This window comes from Pseudophryne corroboree, chromosome 3 (genome assembly GCF_028390025.1).
Source record: "Pseudophryne corroboree isolate aPseCor3 chromosome 3, aPseCor3.hap2, whole genome shotgun sequence".
Lineage (NCBI taxonomy): Eukaryota > Metazoa > Chordata > Amphibia > Anura > Myobatrachidae > Pseudophryne > Pseudophryne corroboree.
The window spans coordinates 748040176-748060052 of NC_086446.1; the positions used below are offsets into that span (position 1 = coordinate 748040176).

Below are 19877 nucleotides of genomic sequence, written 5' to 3' on the forward strand. Positions count from 1 at the left end.
GAACTAGACAATTTATTGAGGCAGTGTGCCCCCGTTACCAAATACCATCTAGGTTCCACTTCTGTAGGCAGGCGATACCGAGAATGTACACGGACGTCAGAAAAAGACTCACCGGTGTCCTAAAAAATGCAGTTGTACCCAATGTCCACTTAACCACGGACATGTGGACAAGTGGAGCAGGGCAGGGTCAGGACTATATGACTGTGACAGCCCACTGGGTAGATGTATGGACTCCCGCCGCAAGAACAGCAGCGGCGGCACCAGTAGCAGCATCTCGCAAACGCCAACTCTTTCCTAGGCAGGCTACGCTTTGTATCACCGCTTTCCAGAATACGCACACAGCTAAATACCTCTTACGGCAACTGAGGAAGATCATCGCAGAATGGCTTACCCCAATTGGACTCTCCTGTGGATTTGTGGCATCGGACATCGCCAGCAATATTGTGTGTGCATTAAATTTGGGCAAATTCCAGCACGTCCCATGTTTTGCACATACCTTGAATTTGGTGGTGCAGAATTTTTTAAAAAACGACAGGGGCGTGCAAGAGATGCTGTCGGTGGCCAGAAGAATTGCGGGACACTTTCGGCGTACAGGCACCACGTACAGAAGACTGGAGCACCACCAAAAACTACTAAACCTGCCCTGCCATCATCTGAAGCAAGAAGTGGTAACGAGGTGGAATTCAACCCTCTATATGCTTCAGAGGTTGGAGGAGCAGCAAAAGGCCATTCAAGCCTATACAATTGAGCACGATATAGGAGGTGGAATGCACCTGTCTCAAGTGCAGTGGAGAATGATTTCAACGTTGTGCAAGTTTCTGATGCCCTTTGAACTTGCCACACGTGAAGTCAGTTCAGACACTGCCAGCCTGAGTCAGGTCATTCCCCTCATCAGGCTTTTGCAGAAGAAGCTGGAGGCATTGAAGAAGGAGCTAAAAGGGAGCGATTCCGCTAGGCATGTGGGACTTGTGGATGGAGCCCTTAATTCGCTTAACAAGGATTCACGGGTGGTCAATCTGTTGAAATCAGAGCACTACATTTTGGCCACCGTGCTCGATCCTAGATTTAAAACCTACCTTGGATCTCTCTTTCCGGCAGACACAAGTCTGCTGGGGTGCAAAGACCTGCTGGTGACAAAATTGTCAAGTCAAGCGGAACGCGACCTGTCAACATCTCCTCCTTCACATTCTCCCGCAACTGGGGGTGCGAGGAAAAGGCTCAGAATTCCGAGCCCACCCGCTGGCGGTGATGCAGGGCAGTCTGGAGCGACTGCTGATGCTGACATCTGGTCCGGACTGAAGGACCTGACAACGATTACGGACATGTCGTCTACTGTCACTGCATATGATTCTCTCAACATTGAAAGAATGGTGGAGGATTATATGAGTGACCGCATCCAAGTAGGCACGTCACACAGTCCGTACTTATACTGGCAGGAAAAAGAGGCAATTTGGAGGCCCTTGCACAAACTGGCTTTATTCTACCTAAGTTGCCCTCCCACAAGTGTGTACTCCGAAAGAGTGTTTAGTGCCGCCGCTCACCTTGTCAGCAATCGGCGTACGAGGTTACATCCAGAAAATGTGGAGAAGATGATGTTCATTAAAATGAATTATAATCAATTCCTCCGCGGAGACATTGACCAGCAGCAATTGCCTCCACAAAGTACACAGGGAGCTGAGATGGTGGATTCCAGTGGGGACGAATTGATAATCTGTGAGGAGGGGGATGTACACGGTGATATATCGGAGGATGATGATGAGGTGGACATCTTGCCTCTGTAGAGCCAGTTTGTGCAAGGAGAGATTAATTGCTTCTTTTTTGGGGGGGGGTCCAAACCAACCCGTCATATCAGTCACAGTCGTGTGGCAGACCCTGTCACTGAAATGATGGGTTGGTTAAAGTGTGCATGTCCTGTTTATACAACATAAGGGTGGGTGGGAGGGTGGGTGGGAGGGCCCAAGGACAATTCCATCTTGCACCTCTTTTTTCTTTTATTTTTCTTTGCGTCATGTGCTGTTTGGGGAGGGTTTTTTGGAAGGGCCATCCTGCGTGACACTGCAGTGCCACTCCTAGATGGGCCCGGTGTTTGTGTCGGCCACTAGGGTCGCTTATCTTGCTCACACAGTCAGCTACCTCATTGCGCCTCTTTTTTTCTTTGCGTCATGTGCTGTTTGGGGAGGGTTTTTTGGAAGGGACATCCTGCGTGACACTGCAGTGCCACTCCTAGATGGGCCCGGTGTTTGTGTCGGCCACTAGGGTCGCTTATCTTACTCACACAGTCAGCTACCTCATTGCGCCTCTTTTTTTCTTTGCGTCATGTGCTGTTTGGGGAGGGTTTTTTGGAAGGGACATCCTGCGTGACACTGCAGTGCCACTCCTAGATGGGCCCGGTGTTTGTGTCGGCCACTAGGGTCGCTTATCTTGCTCACACAGTCAGCTACCTCATTGCGCCTCTTTTTTTCTTTGCGTCATGTGCTGTTTGGGGAGGGTTTTTTGGAAGGGACATCCTGCGTGACACTGCAGTGCCACTCCTAGATGGGCCCGGTGTTTGTGTCGGCCACTAGGGTCGCTTATCTTACTCACACAGCGACCTCGGTGCAAATTTTAGGACTAAAAATAATATTGTGAGGTGTGAGGTATTCAGAATAGACTGAAAATGAGTGGAAATTATGGTTTTTGAGGTTAATAATACCTTGAGATCAAAATGACCCCCAAATTCTATGATTTAAGCTGTTTTTTAGGGTTTTTTGAAAAAAACACCCGAATCCAAAACACACCCGAATCCGACAAAAAAAATTCGGTGAGGTTTTGCCAAAACGCGGTCGAACCCAAAACACGGCCGCGGAACCGAACCCAAAACCAAAACACAAAACCCGAAAAATTTCCGGCGCTCATCTCTAATAATAACCCGATTTTTGTAACAATAACTATGTACAAGTATTGCAGACAATCCGCACTTGGGATGGGCGCCCAGCATCCACTACGGACTACGAGAAATCGAATTATCGGTAAGTAAATTCTTATTTTCTCTGACGTCCTAAGTGGATGCTGGGGACTCCGTCAGGACCATGGGGATTATACCAAAGCTCCCAAACGGGCGGGAGAGTGCGGATGACTCTGCAGCACCGAGTGAGAGAACTCCAGGTCCTCCTCAGCCAGGGTGTGCCCCTGACCAAGTAGCAGCTCGGCAAAGTTGTAAAGCCGAGACCCCTCGGGCAGCCGCCCAAGATGAGCCCACCTTCCTTGTGGAATGGGCATTTACATATTTTGGCTGTGGCAGGCCTGCCACAGAATGTGCAAGCTGAATTGTACTACACATCCAACTAGCAATCGTCTGCTTAGAAGCAAGAGCACCCAGTTTTTTGGGTGCATACAGGATAACAGCAAGTCAGTTTTCCTGACTCCAGCCTTCCTGGAAACCTATATTTTCAGGGCCCTGACAACATCTAGCAACTTGGAGTCCTCCAAGTCCCTAGTAGCCGCAGGTACCACAATAAGTTGGTTCAGGTGAAACGCTGACACCACCTTAGGGAGAAACTGGGGACGAGTCCGCAGCTCTGCCCTGTCCGAATGGACAATCAGATATGGGCTTTTGTGAGACAAAGCCGCCAATTCTGACACTCGCCTGGCCGAGGCCAGGGCCAACATCATGGTCACTTTCCATGTGAGATATTTCAAATCCACAGATTTGAGCGGTTTAAACCAATGTGATTTGAGGAATCCCAGAACTACGTTGAGATCCCACAGTGCCACTGGAGGCACAAAAGGGGGTTGTATATGCAGTACTCCCTTGACAAACTTCTGGACTTCAGGAACTGAAGCCAATTCTTTCTGGAAGAAAATCGACAGGGCCGAAATTTGAACCTTAATGGACCCCAATTTGAGGCCCATAGACACTCCTGTTTGCAGGAAATGCAGGAATCGACCGAGTTGAAATTTCTTCGTGGGGCCTTCCTGGCCTCACACCACGCAACATATTTTCGCCACATGTGGTGATAATGTTGTGCGGTCACCTCCTTCCTGGCTTTGACCAGGGTAGGAATGACCTCTTCCGGAATGCCTTTTTCCATTAGGATCCGGCGCTCAACCGCCATGCCGTCAAACGCAGCCGCGGTAAGTCTTGGAACAGACATGGTACTTGCTGAAGCAAGTCCCTTCTTAGCGGCAGAGGCCATGAGTCCTCTGTGAGCATCTCTTGAAGTTCCGGGTACCAAGTCCTTCTTGGCCAATCCGGAGCCACGAATATAGTTCTTACTCCTCTACGTCTTATAATTCTCAGTACCTTAGGTATGAGAAGCAGAGGAGGGAACACATACACCGACTGGTACACCCACGGTGTTACCAGTACGTCCACAGCTATTGCCTGAGGGTCTCTTGACCTGGCGCAATACCTGTCCAGTTTTTTGTTCAGGCGGGACGCCATCATGTCCACCTTTGGTCTTTCCCAACGGTTCACAATCATGTGGAAGACTTCCCGATGAAGTCCCCACTCTCCCGGGTGGAGGTCGTGCTGAGGAAGTCTGCTTCCCAGTTGTCCACTCCCGGAATGAACACTGCTGACAGTGCTATCACATGATTTTCCGCCCAGCGAAGAATCCTTGCAGTTTCTGCCATTGCCCTCCTGCTTCTTGTGCCGCCCTGTCTGTTTACGTGGGCGACTGCCGTGATGTTGTCCCACTGGATCAATACCGGCTGACCTTGAAGCAGAGGTCTTGCTAAGCTTAGAGCATTGTAAATTGCTCTTAGCTCCAGTATATTTATGTGGAGAGAAGTCTCCAGACTTGATCACACTCCCTGGAAATTTTTTCCTTGTGTGACTGCTCCCCAGCCTTTCAGGCTGGCATCCGTGGTCACCAGGACCCAGTCCTGAATGCCGAATCTGTGGCCCTTTAGTAGATGAGCACTCTGCAGCCACCACAGAAGAGACACCCTTGTCCTTGGAGACAGGGTTATCCGCTGATGCATCTGAAGATGCGATCCGGACCATTTTTCCAGCAGATCCCACTGAAAAGTTCTTGCGTGAAATCTGCCGAATGGAATCGCTTCGTAAGAAGCCACCATTTTTCCCAGGACCCTTGTGCAATGATGCACTGACACTTTTCCTGGTTTTAGGAGGTTCCTGACTAGCTCGGATAACTCCCTGGCTTTCTCCTCCGGGAGAAACACCTTTTTCTGGACTGTGTCCAGAATCATCCCTAGGAACAGCAGACGTGTCGTCGGAGACAGCTGCGATTTTGGAATATTTAGAATCCACCGTGCTGTCGTAGAACTACTTGAGATAGTGCTACTCCGACCTCCAACTGTTCTCTGGACCTTGCCCTTATCAGGAGATCGTCCAAGTAAGGGATAATTAAGATGCCTTTTCTTTGAAGAAGAATCATCATTTCGGCCATTACCTTGGTAAAGACCCGGGGTGCCGTGGACAATCCAAACGGCAGCGTCTGAAACTGATAGTGACAGTTTTGTACCACGAACCTGAGGTACCCTTGGTGAGAAGGGCAAATTGGGACATGGAGGTAAGCATCCTTGATGTCCAGGGACACCATATAGTCCCCTTCTTCCTGGTTCGCTATCACTGCTCTGAGTGACTCCATCTTGATTTGAACCTTTGTATGTAAGTGTTCAAATATTTCAGATTTAGAATAGGTCTCACCGAGCCGTCTGGCTTCAGTACCACAATATAGTGTGGAATAATACCCCTTTCCTTGTTGTAGGAGGGGTACTTTGATTATCACCTGCTGGGAATACAGCTTGTGAATTGTTTCCAATACTGCCTCCCTGTCGGAGGGAGACGTTGGTAAAGCAGACTTCAGGAACCTGCGAGGGGGAGACGTCTCGAACTTCCAATCTGTACCCCTGGGATACTACTTGTAGGATCCAGGGGTCCACTTGCGAGTGAGCCCACTGCGCGCTGAAACTCTTGAGACGACCCCCCACCGCACCTGAGTCCGCTTGTACGGCCCCAGCGTCATGCTGAGGACTTGGCAAAAGCGGTGGAGGGCTTCTGTTCCTGGGAATGGGCTGCCTGCTGCAGTCTTCTTCCCTTTCCTCTATCCCTGGGCAGATATGACTGGCCTTTTGCCTGCTTGCCATTATGGGAACGAAAGGACTGAGGCTGAAAAGACGGTGTCTTTTTCTGCTGAGATGTGACTTGGGGTAAAAAAGGCGGATTTTCCAGCAGTTGCCGTGGCCACCAGGTCCGATGGACCGACCCCAAATAACTCCTCCCCTTTATACGGCAATACTTCCATGTGCCGTTTGGAATCTGCATCACCTGACCACTGTCGTGTCCATAAACATCTTCTGGCAGATATGGACATCGCACTTACTCTTGATGCCAGAGTGCAAATATCCCTCTGTGCATCTCGCATATATAGAAATGCATCCTTTAAATGCTCTATAGTCAATAAAATACTGTCCCTGTCAAGGGTATCAATATTTTCAGTCAGGGAATCCGACCAAGCCACCCCAGCGCTGCACATCCAGGCTGAGGCGATCTCTGGTCGCAGTATAACACCAGTATGTGTGTATATACTTTTTAGGATATTTTCCAGCCTCCTATCAGCTGGCTCCTTGAGGGCGGCCGTATCTGGAGACGGTAACGCCACTTGTTTTGATAAGCGTGTGAGCACCTTAGGGTGGCTAAGGGGTGTTTCCCAACGCGCCCTAACTTCTGGCGGGAAAGGGTATAACGCCAATAATTTTCTATCGGGGGAAATCCACGCATCATCACACACTTCATTTAATTTATCTGATTCAGGAAAAACTACAGGTAGTTTTTTCACACCCCACATAATACCCTCTTTTGTGGTACTTGTAGTATCAGAAATATGTAACACCTCCTTCATTGCCCTTAACATGTAACGTGTGGCCCAAATGGAAAATACGTTTGTTTCTTCACCGTCGACACTGGAGTCAGTGTCCGTGTCTGTGTCTGTGTCGACCGACTGAGGTAAATGGGCGTTTTAAAGCCCCTGACGGTGTTTGAGACGCCTGGACAGGTACTAATTGGTTTGCCGGCCGTCTCATGTCGTCAACCGACCTTGCAGCGTGTTGACATTATCACGTAATTCCCTAAATAAGCCATCCATTCCGGTGTCGACTCCCTAGAGAGTGACATCACCATTACAGGCAATTGCTCCGCCTCCTCACCAACATCGTCCTCATACATGTCGACACACACGTACCGACACACAGCACACACACAGGGAATGCTCTGATAGAGGACAGGACCCCACTAGCCCTTTGGGGAGACAGAGGGAGAGTTTGCCAGCACACACCAAAACGCTATAATTATACAGGGACAACCTTTATATAAGTGTTTTTCCCTTATAGCATCTTAATATATATAATCATATCGCCAAATAAGTGCCCCCCCTCTCTGTTTTAACCCTGTTTCTGTAGTGCAGTGCAGGGGAGAGCCTGGGAGCCTTCCCACCAGCATTTCTGTGAGGGAAAATGGCGCTGTGTGCTGAGGAGAATAGGCCCCGTCCCCTTTTCGGCGGGCTTCTTCTCCCGTTTTTCTGAGACCTGGCAGGGGTTAAATACATCCATATAGCCCCAGGGGCTATATGTGATGTATCTTTTAGCCAGTATAGGTATTTCATTGCTGCCCAGGGCGCCCCCCCCAGCGCCCTGCACCCTCAGTGACCGCTGGTGTGAAGTGTGCTGACAACAATGGCGCACAGCTGCAGTGCTGTGCGCTACCTCATGAAGACTGAAAAGTCTTCTGCCGCCGGTTTCTGGACCTCTTCACTCTTCGGCATCTGCAAGGGGGTCGGCGGCGCGGCTCTGGGACCGGACTCCATGGCTGGGCCTGTGTTCGATCCCTCTGGAGCTAATGGTGTCCAGTAGCCTAAGAAGCCAATCCATCCTGCACGCAGGTGAGTTCACTTCTTCTCCCCTAAGTCCCTCGTAGCAGTGAGCCTGTTGCCAGCAGGACTCACTGAAATAAAAAACCTAACAAAACTTTTACTCTAAGCAGCTCTTTAGGAGAGCCACCTAGATTGCACCCTTCTCGGCCGGGCACAAAAATCTAACTGAGGCTTGGAGAAGGGTCATAGGGGGAGGAGCCAGTGCACACCACCTGATCCTAAAGCTTTTACTTTTGTGCCCTGTCTCCTGCGGAGCCGCTAATCCCCATGGTCCTGACGGAGTCCCCAGCATCCACTTAGGACGTCAGAGAAAAGTATTCTACCCCCTAACCCTAAACCTCCCTTACCGCAGCAAAAACCTAACCCCCCCCCCTTAGTGCCCAGACCTAACCCTCCCTGCAGCCTAACCCTATCCTTCCCTGGTGGCTCCTAAACCTAAACCCCTTCCGCAGCCAAATCCTAACACTCCCGGCTATTCTTACCTTCGGGATCCCGGCTGTCAGTATTCCGGCACCTGGATGTTAACCAGGCTGGTATTCCGGTGTTGGTGTTCTGCCGGGTGTCAGGATCCAGCATTGGTATTTCAACTGCCAGGATCCCGATAGCCAGGATCTTGAATGTAAACTGTGAAATCTGAGGTCTAATTGTAAACAAAGGGAAGAGGGGTTCAATCTGACATCTGAGTTTTTAGAGGTGACTGTTATGCTGTCTGTATTGAATGGAGGACACTAAAATCATCTTAGCTTTGTCCGATGGGGCTGGTAGCTTTTTATTTGTTTATATTGTTTTTCTATTTATATATACTTCAATGGCTACTTAAACCACACCCACATTAGATAAACCGTTCGTGCAAGATTTTTGTCACACTCATTTTTCCATCGCAGTTTGCTGGTAGAAGAGGGACAGAGACTGATGGGAACTACTAAATTTCCCTGACTGTACAGCGCTGCAGTATATGTTGGCACTGCATAAAAAAAACCCGGTATTAATAATAACTACATCAATGCCCAAAACAATTTCTCTCTGTTTATATCACTTTTTCAAGCCAGCATTATGTCTTGAGGGCACGTAACATACTAGAGGGTTCTGTTTCATCCCTATCTGGCATTTCAATATGTATACTGTTTACTCAGAGACTCCCCAGGTCTCCTTATTCTCCTCTAATAACTGAACTCGCCTCCAGCAGGGAGCAATGTAATCTTACACTGGGAACAGACCGTACTCTGCATAAGTGGACGTAATGCATTATTCCTATCTTCATCTCCTTTACTTTTCCTTATGAATCAAATAAAGCAGACTGTGTTAGCTTGTAGGCACATTATAATATAATGTGATGATCTTATTGTCATGGTTAGGGAAGAATATGAGCTCGGCCACACTGTCCTCATTTCATTTTAATTATTTTAGATACTGGGAGTTCTCAGCCCTGATAATGGAATCTACCAGTTGGCAGCCGTAAATTTAGGTGATATGGCATTATATGGCAGTATTATTCTGATGACGGGGGTGCACTACCTCACGGACACGTTACATTAATCATTCAACATGGATGTTGCTACTGGGAAATAAATATATCTGTAATTTACTGGTTTCGGACCAGACTTTGCAGGTGCCGTCCTTTAACAGTGCAGGCTGATGCCTGGATATTAAGGGAGGTAAGGTAACGTACAGAACAGCCCATGTGTACAATTATGTAAAAACAGGATTGGTTTATTATGCTCTGATTTGTGTTATGTTATTATACCTCTAATGTGGGATGGACTTTCAGAGAAATATGGCAGAGTGCACTCATGTGCGTAATTTTCTGATTACATTGAGCTGACTTGATTTTCAAGCAAATGCGAACCAGCTGAATTCACTTACTGCTACAACATTCCTAGGTGTACATGTAATAGCCTGCGACTTCTAGGCATCTGCAAGTTCCTGGTGAGTCTGCCAGATATTTTAAAGGGACAATCATTTAACTGGAAAAAAACCCAACAGGTTCCGCCTTTTAAATGATCGCCTTTTAAAACATGGGCAGACTAGCTTGGAACTCACCGATGCCTGCAAGTCACAGGCTGTTACATTAATCCCTTATTGATACCTCAGTTTTCAGTTCCACTTAATCAGACTTATCTATGTTGTCACTTTTTATGTGCCCCACCATGTGATGTAACATAATTTGTGTCCCCACCAAGCGTAAATGTCACTGTTTAATTAACCTTTAAGCTACAACTTCAAGAAAGAAAAAAAAATTCTTGACATAAACCACTGTAGCAGGCTTTTAGTAAAATATAGGTTATTAGAATTTTTTGTTTCTCCAAGCTGCTATTAATTCTGCAGTTTCCACAGTGTCATATGATTACCATGGCAACCACAGTAACATGGCACATGATATAGTGAGCAGTGAGTCGTTGGAACGTCCTGAGTTGTTTTCACATCACTGTTTAATTTTCCCATCACGGCCCTCATTCCGAGTTGTTCGCTCGCTAGCTGCTTTTAGCAGCATTGCACACACTAGGCCGCTGCCCTCTGGGAGTGTATCTTTGCTTAGCAGAATTGCGAACGAAAGGATAGCAGAACTGCATAGGAAAAATGTAATGCCATTTCTGAGTAGCTCCAGACCTACTCCTATCTTGCGATGAATGCAGTCTGTTTAGTTCCTGGTTTGACGTCACAAACACGCCCTGCGTTCGGCCAGCCACTCCCCCGTTTCTCCAGCCACTCCTGCATTTTTGCCTGGCATGCCTGCGTTTTTTTAGCACACTCCCTGAAAACGCCAAGTTGCCGCCCAGAATCACCCACTTCCTGTAAATCATACTACGATCACTCGAGCGACTGAAAAACGTCGCTCGAGCTTGTGTAAAACTACAAAGTTTTGTGTGACAGTACTAAGCGCATGCGCGCTGCGTACCATGCGCATGCGCATAAATGCTGTTTTTTTCACCTAATCGCTGCACTGCGAAAATCGGCAGCGAGCGATCAACTCGGAATGACCCCCCATATGAGATCCCCAGAGTCTGAGTCTGTTCATGTAACTGGCAGCACCACTATTCTTCCGCCAGAGAGATTTTGAAAAGGAGATAATGATTTGAAGGAGAACAGCTAACAAAGGCCCTCATTCTGAGTTGTTCGCTCGCTAGCTGCTTTTAGCATCTGTGCAAACGCTAAGCTGCCGCCCTCTGGGGGTGTATCTTAGCTTAGCAGAAGTGCGAACGAAAGGATCGCAGCACGGCTAAAAAAAAAGATTGTGCAGTTTCTGAGCAGCTCCAGACCTACTCCTACCTTGCAAACACTTCAGACTATTTCGTTCCTGTTTTGACGTCACGAACATGCTCTGAGTTCGGCCAGCCACGCCTGCGTTTCCCCCGGCACGCCTGCATTTGTATCTGACACGCCTGCGTTTTTCCACACACTCCCCGAAAACGGTCGGTTATCTCCCAGAAACGCCCACTTCATGTTAATCACTCTGCGGCCAGCAGTGCGACTGAAAAGCTTTGCTAGACCTTGTGTGAAACTACTTTGGCTGTTGTGAAAGTACGTCACGCATGCGCATTGCGCCGCATACGTATGCGCAGAAGTGCCTTTTTTTGCCTGATCGCTGCGCAGCGACCGAAAGGAGCTAGCGAACAACTCGGAATGACCCCCCAAATGAAATCAGATTCCTAGTTTATAGAAACCTAAATTGCCATTTACAGAAACCAAACAAAAAACACATCACTGCACAATTTTCAGTGTTTGTTTTATTGTCAATTCTTTAGCACAAACACAAACACAGTATTTAGAAGCACAATGGATGTGTATACCACACAGTTTTACACAATCTGCTTCCAGTGTGTAACACACAATAAAGTAGAACAATACTATGTTATGTGCTGAGAGACGATGAGCGTGAGATACTGGAGAATACAAAGGAACATAAATCCACAAATCTATTTAATATATTATTTAAACAATATTACCTTTATTTAAGTCATTAGACTGTTAGATTTTGCAGAAACTCCTATAGAGCTATAAGAGATAATGATACAGGTACCCAAAGAATTCCGTAGAACGTTTAAATCTCCTTTTAATACCGAATCCTTATCAGAACACGTCCACTATGTGCAATAATCAGAGCAAAATATTATACGCATATATTTATTTCATAGTAAAATAAAACCTTTATCAAAATAATGGCAGCGGTCTCCAGCACAAGCCGCGTGTGACCTTAGCTGTATCTCAGGTCTCTGCCCAAGTGTACCATTCTCTACTAATATATATAGTACATTATACTGGTCCAGCAAATCTGTTTTCCCAGTAGTACTAAAGTTGCGTTAGTCTGTTGCTGGGACTACAGCTAGAAGACTAACTGCAAAACTGGTGAAAGTCTTCCTTTCATGTATATAAAGTGATGCGTTGGCTGAGATATGGTTATGAGTAGTTTATACCTTGTACGTATCGGTGAATTAAGCACAGTAACAAAGTTCTCATATAAAGCAATACACATATTTTGTTTCCAAATGCTGGATTTTTGACATACTGATCCTTGAGACTTGTTCAAAGGGTTTCCAGTAGTGCGTAGGACTGTTGGCACCCTGAAAAGAACCCTATCTATAAAAAGGCATTATTATCACATCTTGCATCTGTATTTATAGGACCCAGATTCCTGCCCATCCATAAGACTTGGCTATTGCTATTTGGTAAGGCAACATTCTGTATCTTAGCATTCCCGTATGGCTCTGTACAATGTACTGTATGACCTGACAGAACTGTGCACAATACACATCATTGTACTGTATTCATACTGTCTTAGGCAATCTGATTCCTTTTCTTCACTTCCCATAAACTCAAAAAACTGACTTCAACAAATCTGTTTCCGTTTTAACTTTTCTTTTTTCAATGTCAACTCAATTTTTTATTTTTTTTTCCAAACCAGTTTTATATTTAGTATTTCTTTCAGAAGAGTGATTTCTATGGCCTTCATATATGGAAAACCCATAATTAGTCATATGAGTCTATTTGGTTCTTTGTTCTATTTTACTCCGTTCTCTTCTTTGACAGCTGCCCGTTGAGGCATAAATAGACCCTTTAAACATTTAAACACTTTTTACACTCTGGGCCTTGATTTTCAGTAATACCATATGAACTCTATTAATTGCACATTTTTTATGTTGCAAATAACATTTTCCTTATATACATCGTTTAATGAATTAATTGCCTAAATGCAACATGCAAAACTAAGAACAAATCCAATAATTTTTTCTCTGCCAACAAACCTAAACGTTAGTCCCACTCCTTTCTTTGAAACCGAGAATTTTTGGACTTTTAAAGTTCGTATAAAGGTAGCAAAGAGTTTTTGAAGACCCTGACGTCTACCCTTTGTGTTGCCGACTAACTGTGTATGAGCTGCAATACTGTATAGTTGTATAAAAGATAGCAGCACACACCCATCACTCAATGTGTAGCCTCACCAGTAACGGGTGCGCCAATAAATAAACTCTAGTACTACAACACTCTGCAATAATAAAGGAAAATGTTTATACACCAACCTAAAGCCCAAGAAAATGAAACACTATTCCAGTCTGAAATGTAACTGCAATCCCAGATGACATGTAGTGTATACAGTAACTCTGTATACAGTTGCTCAGCAATCATTAGCTGCCAATCTTAGCTGCTAAACTTGGGTCACCATGTCCGACACATAGGAAAACACTCCATCTTGTTGAAGACCATGATGCATGGATTTGGTCCTTGATCTCTACCACATCTTTTAGCCTCACTGTTATATAGCCAAAAACTTTAACCAACTACTTTTTAATAACTCTCTGTGGGTTTTCTAACAAAGTGGCCTATACAGTATTTATTTATCTCTTGCACTCTGCCGGCCCTTTCCTTCTCGTTGTATGGGATGTCAGTAGATATGGGGCTTTCTGATGAATACAAAAAAAGAGTACGTTTCAAGCTGCATCAAATACCTAGATACTATATTATGTATTTAGGCTGTCAATGGTGGCACACTGGATGGCAAAAGGGATGCACGGAGAGTATTCTTGTTCTGTGTGTTATTAACCTGAGAATGTTGGTGTGTTTGAAGTTTACTTCCTGGGACCCAGTCCCTCTAACCACTCAGTTCCTAAGAAATAAAAACATGGTCCAATTGGAATGAATAGTCCGCATTGTTGTGATGTAAGGATTGTATGCATGTAATATGCATTGTCTGTTTATATTGTACGCACAGAAGTGCCCCAGGTGGTTCTTTTTAGTAAGTGCTTCCGGATTATTTCCTCTCCGTGTCGTTAATGTGTCTCACAACCTGGACGCAACTAAAACCATTTCCGGACATCAATAGCATTTCACATCCTTGGCATTACTAACACAAGCCCTCAACTGCTTTGATACATTTCTCCTGGCACCATGTAGTCTATGGACTCTGAAACAACACTACAAAGATGGATCATCTCATGTTTACCAGGGATTTGTTGACGTGGCTTGCAAGCACAGAATTACCGATCTCAAATAATACATGTAAGACAAAAATACAAAGCAAATACATACTGGAGAATACGTCAACTAGACACCAGCTTTTTTTGTTCAACAGTCACCACAAGAGAGGATCTAAACATCATATTATTCCAGATGGGTGCTGGGGAAACGCACGTGTACGTTGTACAGTAAGTGTCAAAAAACACAGGTTAACAAAACTGCAAATATTTACTAATTTAAATCATTTTTCTTTGCAGAAAAACTGTTGGAATCTCCAACAGGATTGAAAATAATATCAAATATAACTGTTTTTATACAATCCACACTCTGTATTTTCCATCTAGGCATTTGCCATCTATACTTTAGCTCCACATATGTTTCTCCCGTGATGGCTCAAACTGAAAGACTGTTTTAACTTCTAATGTAATAAAAATGAATACTAATAAGAAATATGCGCTTGCAAATTGTCTTGTGATCATTCCATCTTATATCCTCAGTGGACAGTTGTACTCCATTCCAAGCAATGCTAGAGCCCGATATGTGTTTAGAAAATAAATAAAACACTTCTAGAAATACCAGCATAGTAGTACATGTTAGGTGGCCGCACGCGCTGAGTGCAAGTTAAATCAGATTGCTTTCCACCTTTCAACAATGATTTATGGAGAGAGTGAAACGTGCGCAGATGGTAAAACATGATGTGAATTGAGGACTTGTCCAAACATCTTTATCCCAGTTGCATTTTGGCGAAATTACATTTCACTGTGAACTTTCCTATAAAGTCATTCAAGATCCATATCCTCAACTAGATCTCAAGCAGTACTGTGTGGTCCAGTGTAAGAAGTATGGAGGAACTGGTTTGAAGGTTACTCTCAGAAGCTTTACAAAGTTTTGTGTTGCCACAGCCTTCGATGATGCTTGGAAACACCAGTGAGCCAATGTAGAGAAAAGAAAATATTTGTGATGCCACAAAATTCACCACTATTTACCCACTGAATCTAACCAACTGTCATGGTAGATGAGTTTGGCAGGGACTGGTGAAGATCTTGAGATAAATGCATGCTCATTTCTCTGTCACTTCCAAACTACCAATAAGGGAAACAAAAAAAATCAAAGCCCTTTCTTGTGCTGTATTCATTGAAAGTCTTAGCGGTCAGTGTGACATCCTCAACACCTTATGTGGCTTTCCTCTCCCACCATAATGGAGAAGAAGTTATTTTCAGGAGAACATTCCCCTGTTTCTTCTGTCACTTGGGGTGGACTAAGTGAGCTCCTCCCGCTGTCATTGTCCTTTCCTGAAAATTGGAAAAGAAGTTATTATTATAAATACATCCACTCCATTTATTATTATTTATTACCTGTTATTTATATAGCGCATACATATTCCGCGGCGCTTTACAGAGACTAATTGTTCATTCACATCAGTCCCTGCCTCAGTGTATCTTACAATCTATATTCCCTACCACATGTACACAGACACATTCACGTTAGGTTTAATCTTTTCGGGAGCAAATTAACCTACCAGTATATTTTTGGATTGTGAGAGGAAACCGGAGTACCCGGAGGAAACCCAAGCATGTAGGGGGAGAATATACAAACTCCACACAGTTAGGGCCGTGGTGGGAATCGTACCCATGACCTCAGTGCTGTGAGGCAGTAATGCTAACCATTACACCATCCATACTGCCCATGAAACATTTTAAAAATAGATCACAGTCTAAATGATATGGAAACCTCTTAGAGGCTGATTCTGAAATGGGACAAAGCTTAACAGGTAAGTAACTTTGTACCAGGGGTGCAAAAGCATGTATTACGTTTTTGCACGCAGGGTAAATACTGTCTGTTTTATGATTTTGGGATAAAATTCAGATTTGTACGTAGATTTACTTTATGCACAAATCCGATGGTGTGGGGTCTGCGTATGTGCAGAACAGGTCTTGCGATATTGCTCGCAGCCCCCATGATCATGATCAACATGATGCAGCATTTGAGGGGCGGCACCCAGTACCATTCTTCAAAAAGAGGGCATGTCGCCCACATTTTAAAGGCATGACTTGTCCAGGGTCTGCGTCGTTGGCCGCAGACTTACTGGACCCGGGTGTCTAGATCCAACGGCCAGCCTGAGTAAGCTCAGCCTAAAAACACTGCAAATCGCAACCAATGGTCGCGATGATGATCCAAGGCTGCATCTTCAGACGCATCCTCCACAGTCTGCAGGAATATGCGGAGGACGAGTCTCACTTGTCCTCCGCAGCAAAGGAGTCAACAATATTTAATAAAATACAAAGACATATTAAGTCATAGCACTTAATATGTCTTTGAATGTTACTAAAGAGTGTTACATAGCATCTAAAATGATGGGTTTATGAATCTGCTAATGAGGGAAGGGGCAGGTGGGAATATTATTTCTAATATTATTAAAGCTATTTTCACTATGCATCTGGCTGGCCACCCCTTGTTAACACCCACTGAAAATCATTCTGGGTCCAAATTCCACTTAGAGCTAACCACTGGAAGTGCAACTTGGACACATGCGCAGACTGAAAGCATCGGCCTCTTGCATGCAACATCACCACTGTGTTCACCTCTAAAGCAGGCCCAATATGTAATAAAGGCGCCATTACTCTAATGATGAAAATTTTTAGAAGAAAACTGTTAAGGAAGGTGAACACTTAGAGGTCAATTAAGGTAGAAGCAATGTGCTGTCACCCATCTCGTCATAATAGGCAGATATATTATTTACCCATTGCAGTAGGCTCAAAAAAATTTTGTGGCTCCATACACATCAACCATGTTGGTGAAGGAGGCTTGACCACACCATGTTGGAGCATGGCTTTGTAACCCCTCTTTCAGTGAGTCTTTAGTTTCTGACAACCAAGAGCATTCAGCAGATGTGTACACTAATGGTGGTACATCTACAGTATTTGTATCAATACGAAACCAAAGTCATTTGGGATGTCATGTCCATTGTCCACACACACATGGAGACAGGGGCGGAACTTTGGGAGGCAGTGGAGTCGGCTGCCGCCGGGCTCCTGACCTCAAGGGGGCACTTCTCCTCCACTGTCTCCCGCTGACCATCGCGCAGCTCCTCCCGGGCCCTTCCAGTTAAGCAAGCCAGCCAAGTGAAGCTCTCTGTTCCTCCATCAGGCTGACGATAGCCAAAGGTAGGCACTGGCAGACCTTGCCTCAAGCTGCACTATGTGGTGGGGAAGGTGTAGTTGGGGGGGCTTTGATAAATGTTGGAAGCACTGTGTTTTGTGTGTGCATGTTTTAAGTGAGGTGTGTGTGTGTTTTTAAGGAAAGTTGGGTGTTCAAGTAAAAGAGGCATGTGTGTGTGTGTAAGTGAGAGGCATGTGTGAGAGGCATGTGTGTGTGTGTGTGTGTGTGTGTGTGTGTGTGTGTGTGTGTGTGTGTGTGAGGCATGTGTGTGTGTGTAAGTGAGAGGCATGTGTGTGTGTGTGTGTGTGTGTGTGTGTGTGTGTGTGTGTGTGTGTAAGTGAGAGGCATGTGTGTGAGAGGCATGTGTAAGTGAGAGGCATGTGTGTGTGTGTAAGTGAGAGGCATGTGTGTGAGAGGCATGTGTGTATATAAGTGAGAGGCATGTGTGTGTGTAAGTGAGAGGCATGTGTGTGAGAGGCATGTGTGTATGTGTGTGTATAAGTGAGAGGCATGTGTGTGTGTGTGAGAGGCATGTGTGTATAAGTGAGAGGCGTGTGTGTGTGTGTAAGTGAGAGGCATGTGTGAGAGAGGCATGTGTGTATGTGTGTGTGAGAGGCGTGTTTGTGTGTAAGTGAGGTGTGTATGTATAAGTGAGAGGCATGTGTGTGAGAGGCATGCGTGTGTGTGAGAGGCATGTGTGTGTAAGTGAGAGGCATGTGTGTGAGGCATGTTTGTGTAAGTGAGAGGCATGTGTGTGTGTAAGTGAGAGGCACATGTGTGAGAGGCAAGGATTAAAGGAGACATTTGAGCATTTCTACAGGACTATGGGGGTCATTCCGACCCATTTTCACACAGCGGTTTCTCGCTGCGATGCAAACGGGTGCGGAATGCGCATGTGCAGCGGATGCTGTGCGCGTGCGCACCATTGCCCGGGGACAGAGGTCACCGGGTTACGTTGCGCCTACCGACGGAAGCGGTCGCCGAGGCGACCGCTAAGAAGATTGACAGGAAGAAGACGTGGCAGGGCGGATCCGGACCGTTGGAGACCGTTTTCGGGGAGTGGTGAGTAAAACGCAGGCGTGTCCAGGACAACGGAGGGTGGAGGTGTGGCGTCAAAGCCGGGCCCAGCATAGCTGGATCCATCGCACAGGGTAAGTATGTCCAGGCCTAGCCTTCTTTTGCTTTAAATTTTTTAAGCTTAGCGGGGCTGCACAAGCGATCGCAGCCCTGCTAAGCTACAATACACTCCCCCATAGGCGTGTACTATTGATCGCAGCAGCAGCAAAAAGTTGCTGGCTGCGATCAACTCGGAATGACCACCTATGTACAGAGCACACACCTGGTCTGGGTACACGCTACCTTACAAATATATGGAGGGGTGTGTGTGTGAGGCGCGTGTGTGTGTGTGAGAGGCGTGTGTGTGTGCGTGTGTGAAGCATGTGTGTGTGTGTGTGTGTGAGAGGCATGTGTGTGTGTGTGAGAGGCATGTGTGTGTTTAAGTGAAAGCGGCGTGTGTGTTTTTAAGTGAAGGAGGCATGTGTGTGTGTGTGAGTGTGAGAGGCATTTGTGTGTTTTTAAGTGAAAGAGGCATGTGTGTGTTTAAGTGAAAGGCGTTTGTGTGTTAAAGTGAAAGCGGCGTGTGTGTATGTTTAAGTAAAAGAGTGTGTGTGCTTTTATGTGAATGAGGTGTTTGTGTGTTTTTTATATACATCGGCACACCGCTGCGCCAAAGCATCTCCATCGAGACCCACTGGTGGGTGAGGGAGCACAGTAGGTGTACTATAAAGGTATGCTGGTATCTGTTTTTATTGTAATGACTGACTTGGAGTGCGTCCACTTTTTATGTGTATCTATATTACTATTGGGAAAGGTACCTGAGCAAACTACTACTGTTCACCCTGAGTGCCGGATAGTTACATATGGTATGTGTGTGTATATGTAGGGGGGCACCAACATTTATCATGCCTCCGGGCGACTGGGACGAACTTACGCCACTGCATGGAGACTGCCAGTTTGTGGCTTGAACCAAAACTCATGAGACCTCGATCTGTTGTCTCTTTTGGAATTATTGATATCCCTGAGGCATGAAGTGATGACTGTGTGCTAAGCTTCATCCTGAGAGATATTGACTTATACTCAAACAAAATAATGACTTCAGCTCTGGCCACTTGAGGACGTTACAATCGAAGAAAGGGTTCTGCTAAAAATTTGTCCACGTCAGAAATTCGACATTGGCCTGTGAAGCAACAAACCTACGTTTGGAGAGAATACAGTCTTCCCCTGTGTGAGCTATTTAATATTGTCCTCATCCATCACTCACTGTCACATGTATTCTGTCTGACTTCTGACTGTGGCGGCATTAATAATATTTCTGCATGTTATTGGTTTCTGGCCTAT

General features: G+C 45.7%; 1 protein-coding gene across 2 annotated transcripts in view; it reads right to left on the bottom strand.

Moving 5' to 3' along the window:
- Positions 1 to 11577: 11577 nt before the first annotated feature.
- Positions 11578 to 19877, bottom strand: part of ZMAT4 (zinc finger matrin-type 4) — a 759632-nt gene continuing 751332 nt past the window's right edge. For both annotated transcript variants that reach the window (XM_063962320.1, XM_063962321.1), the window contains exon 8: positions 11578 to 15613. In XM_063962320.1, coding sequence (XP_063818390.1) covers positions 15486 to 15613 — 128 coding nt within the window. In that variant the 3' untranslated portion in view covers positions 11578 to 15485. The remainder of the gene's footprint in view (positions 15614 to 19877) is intronic.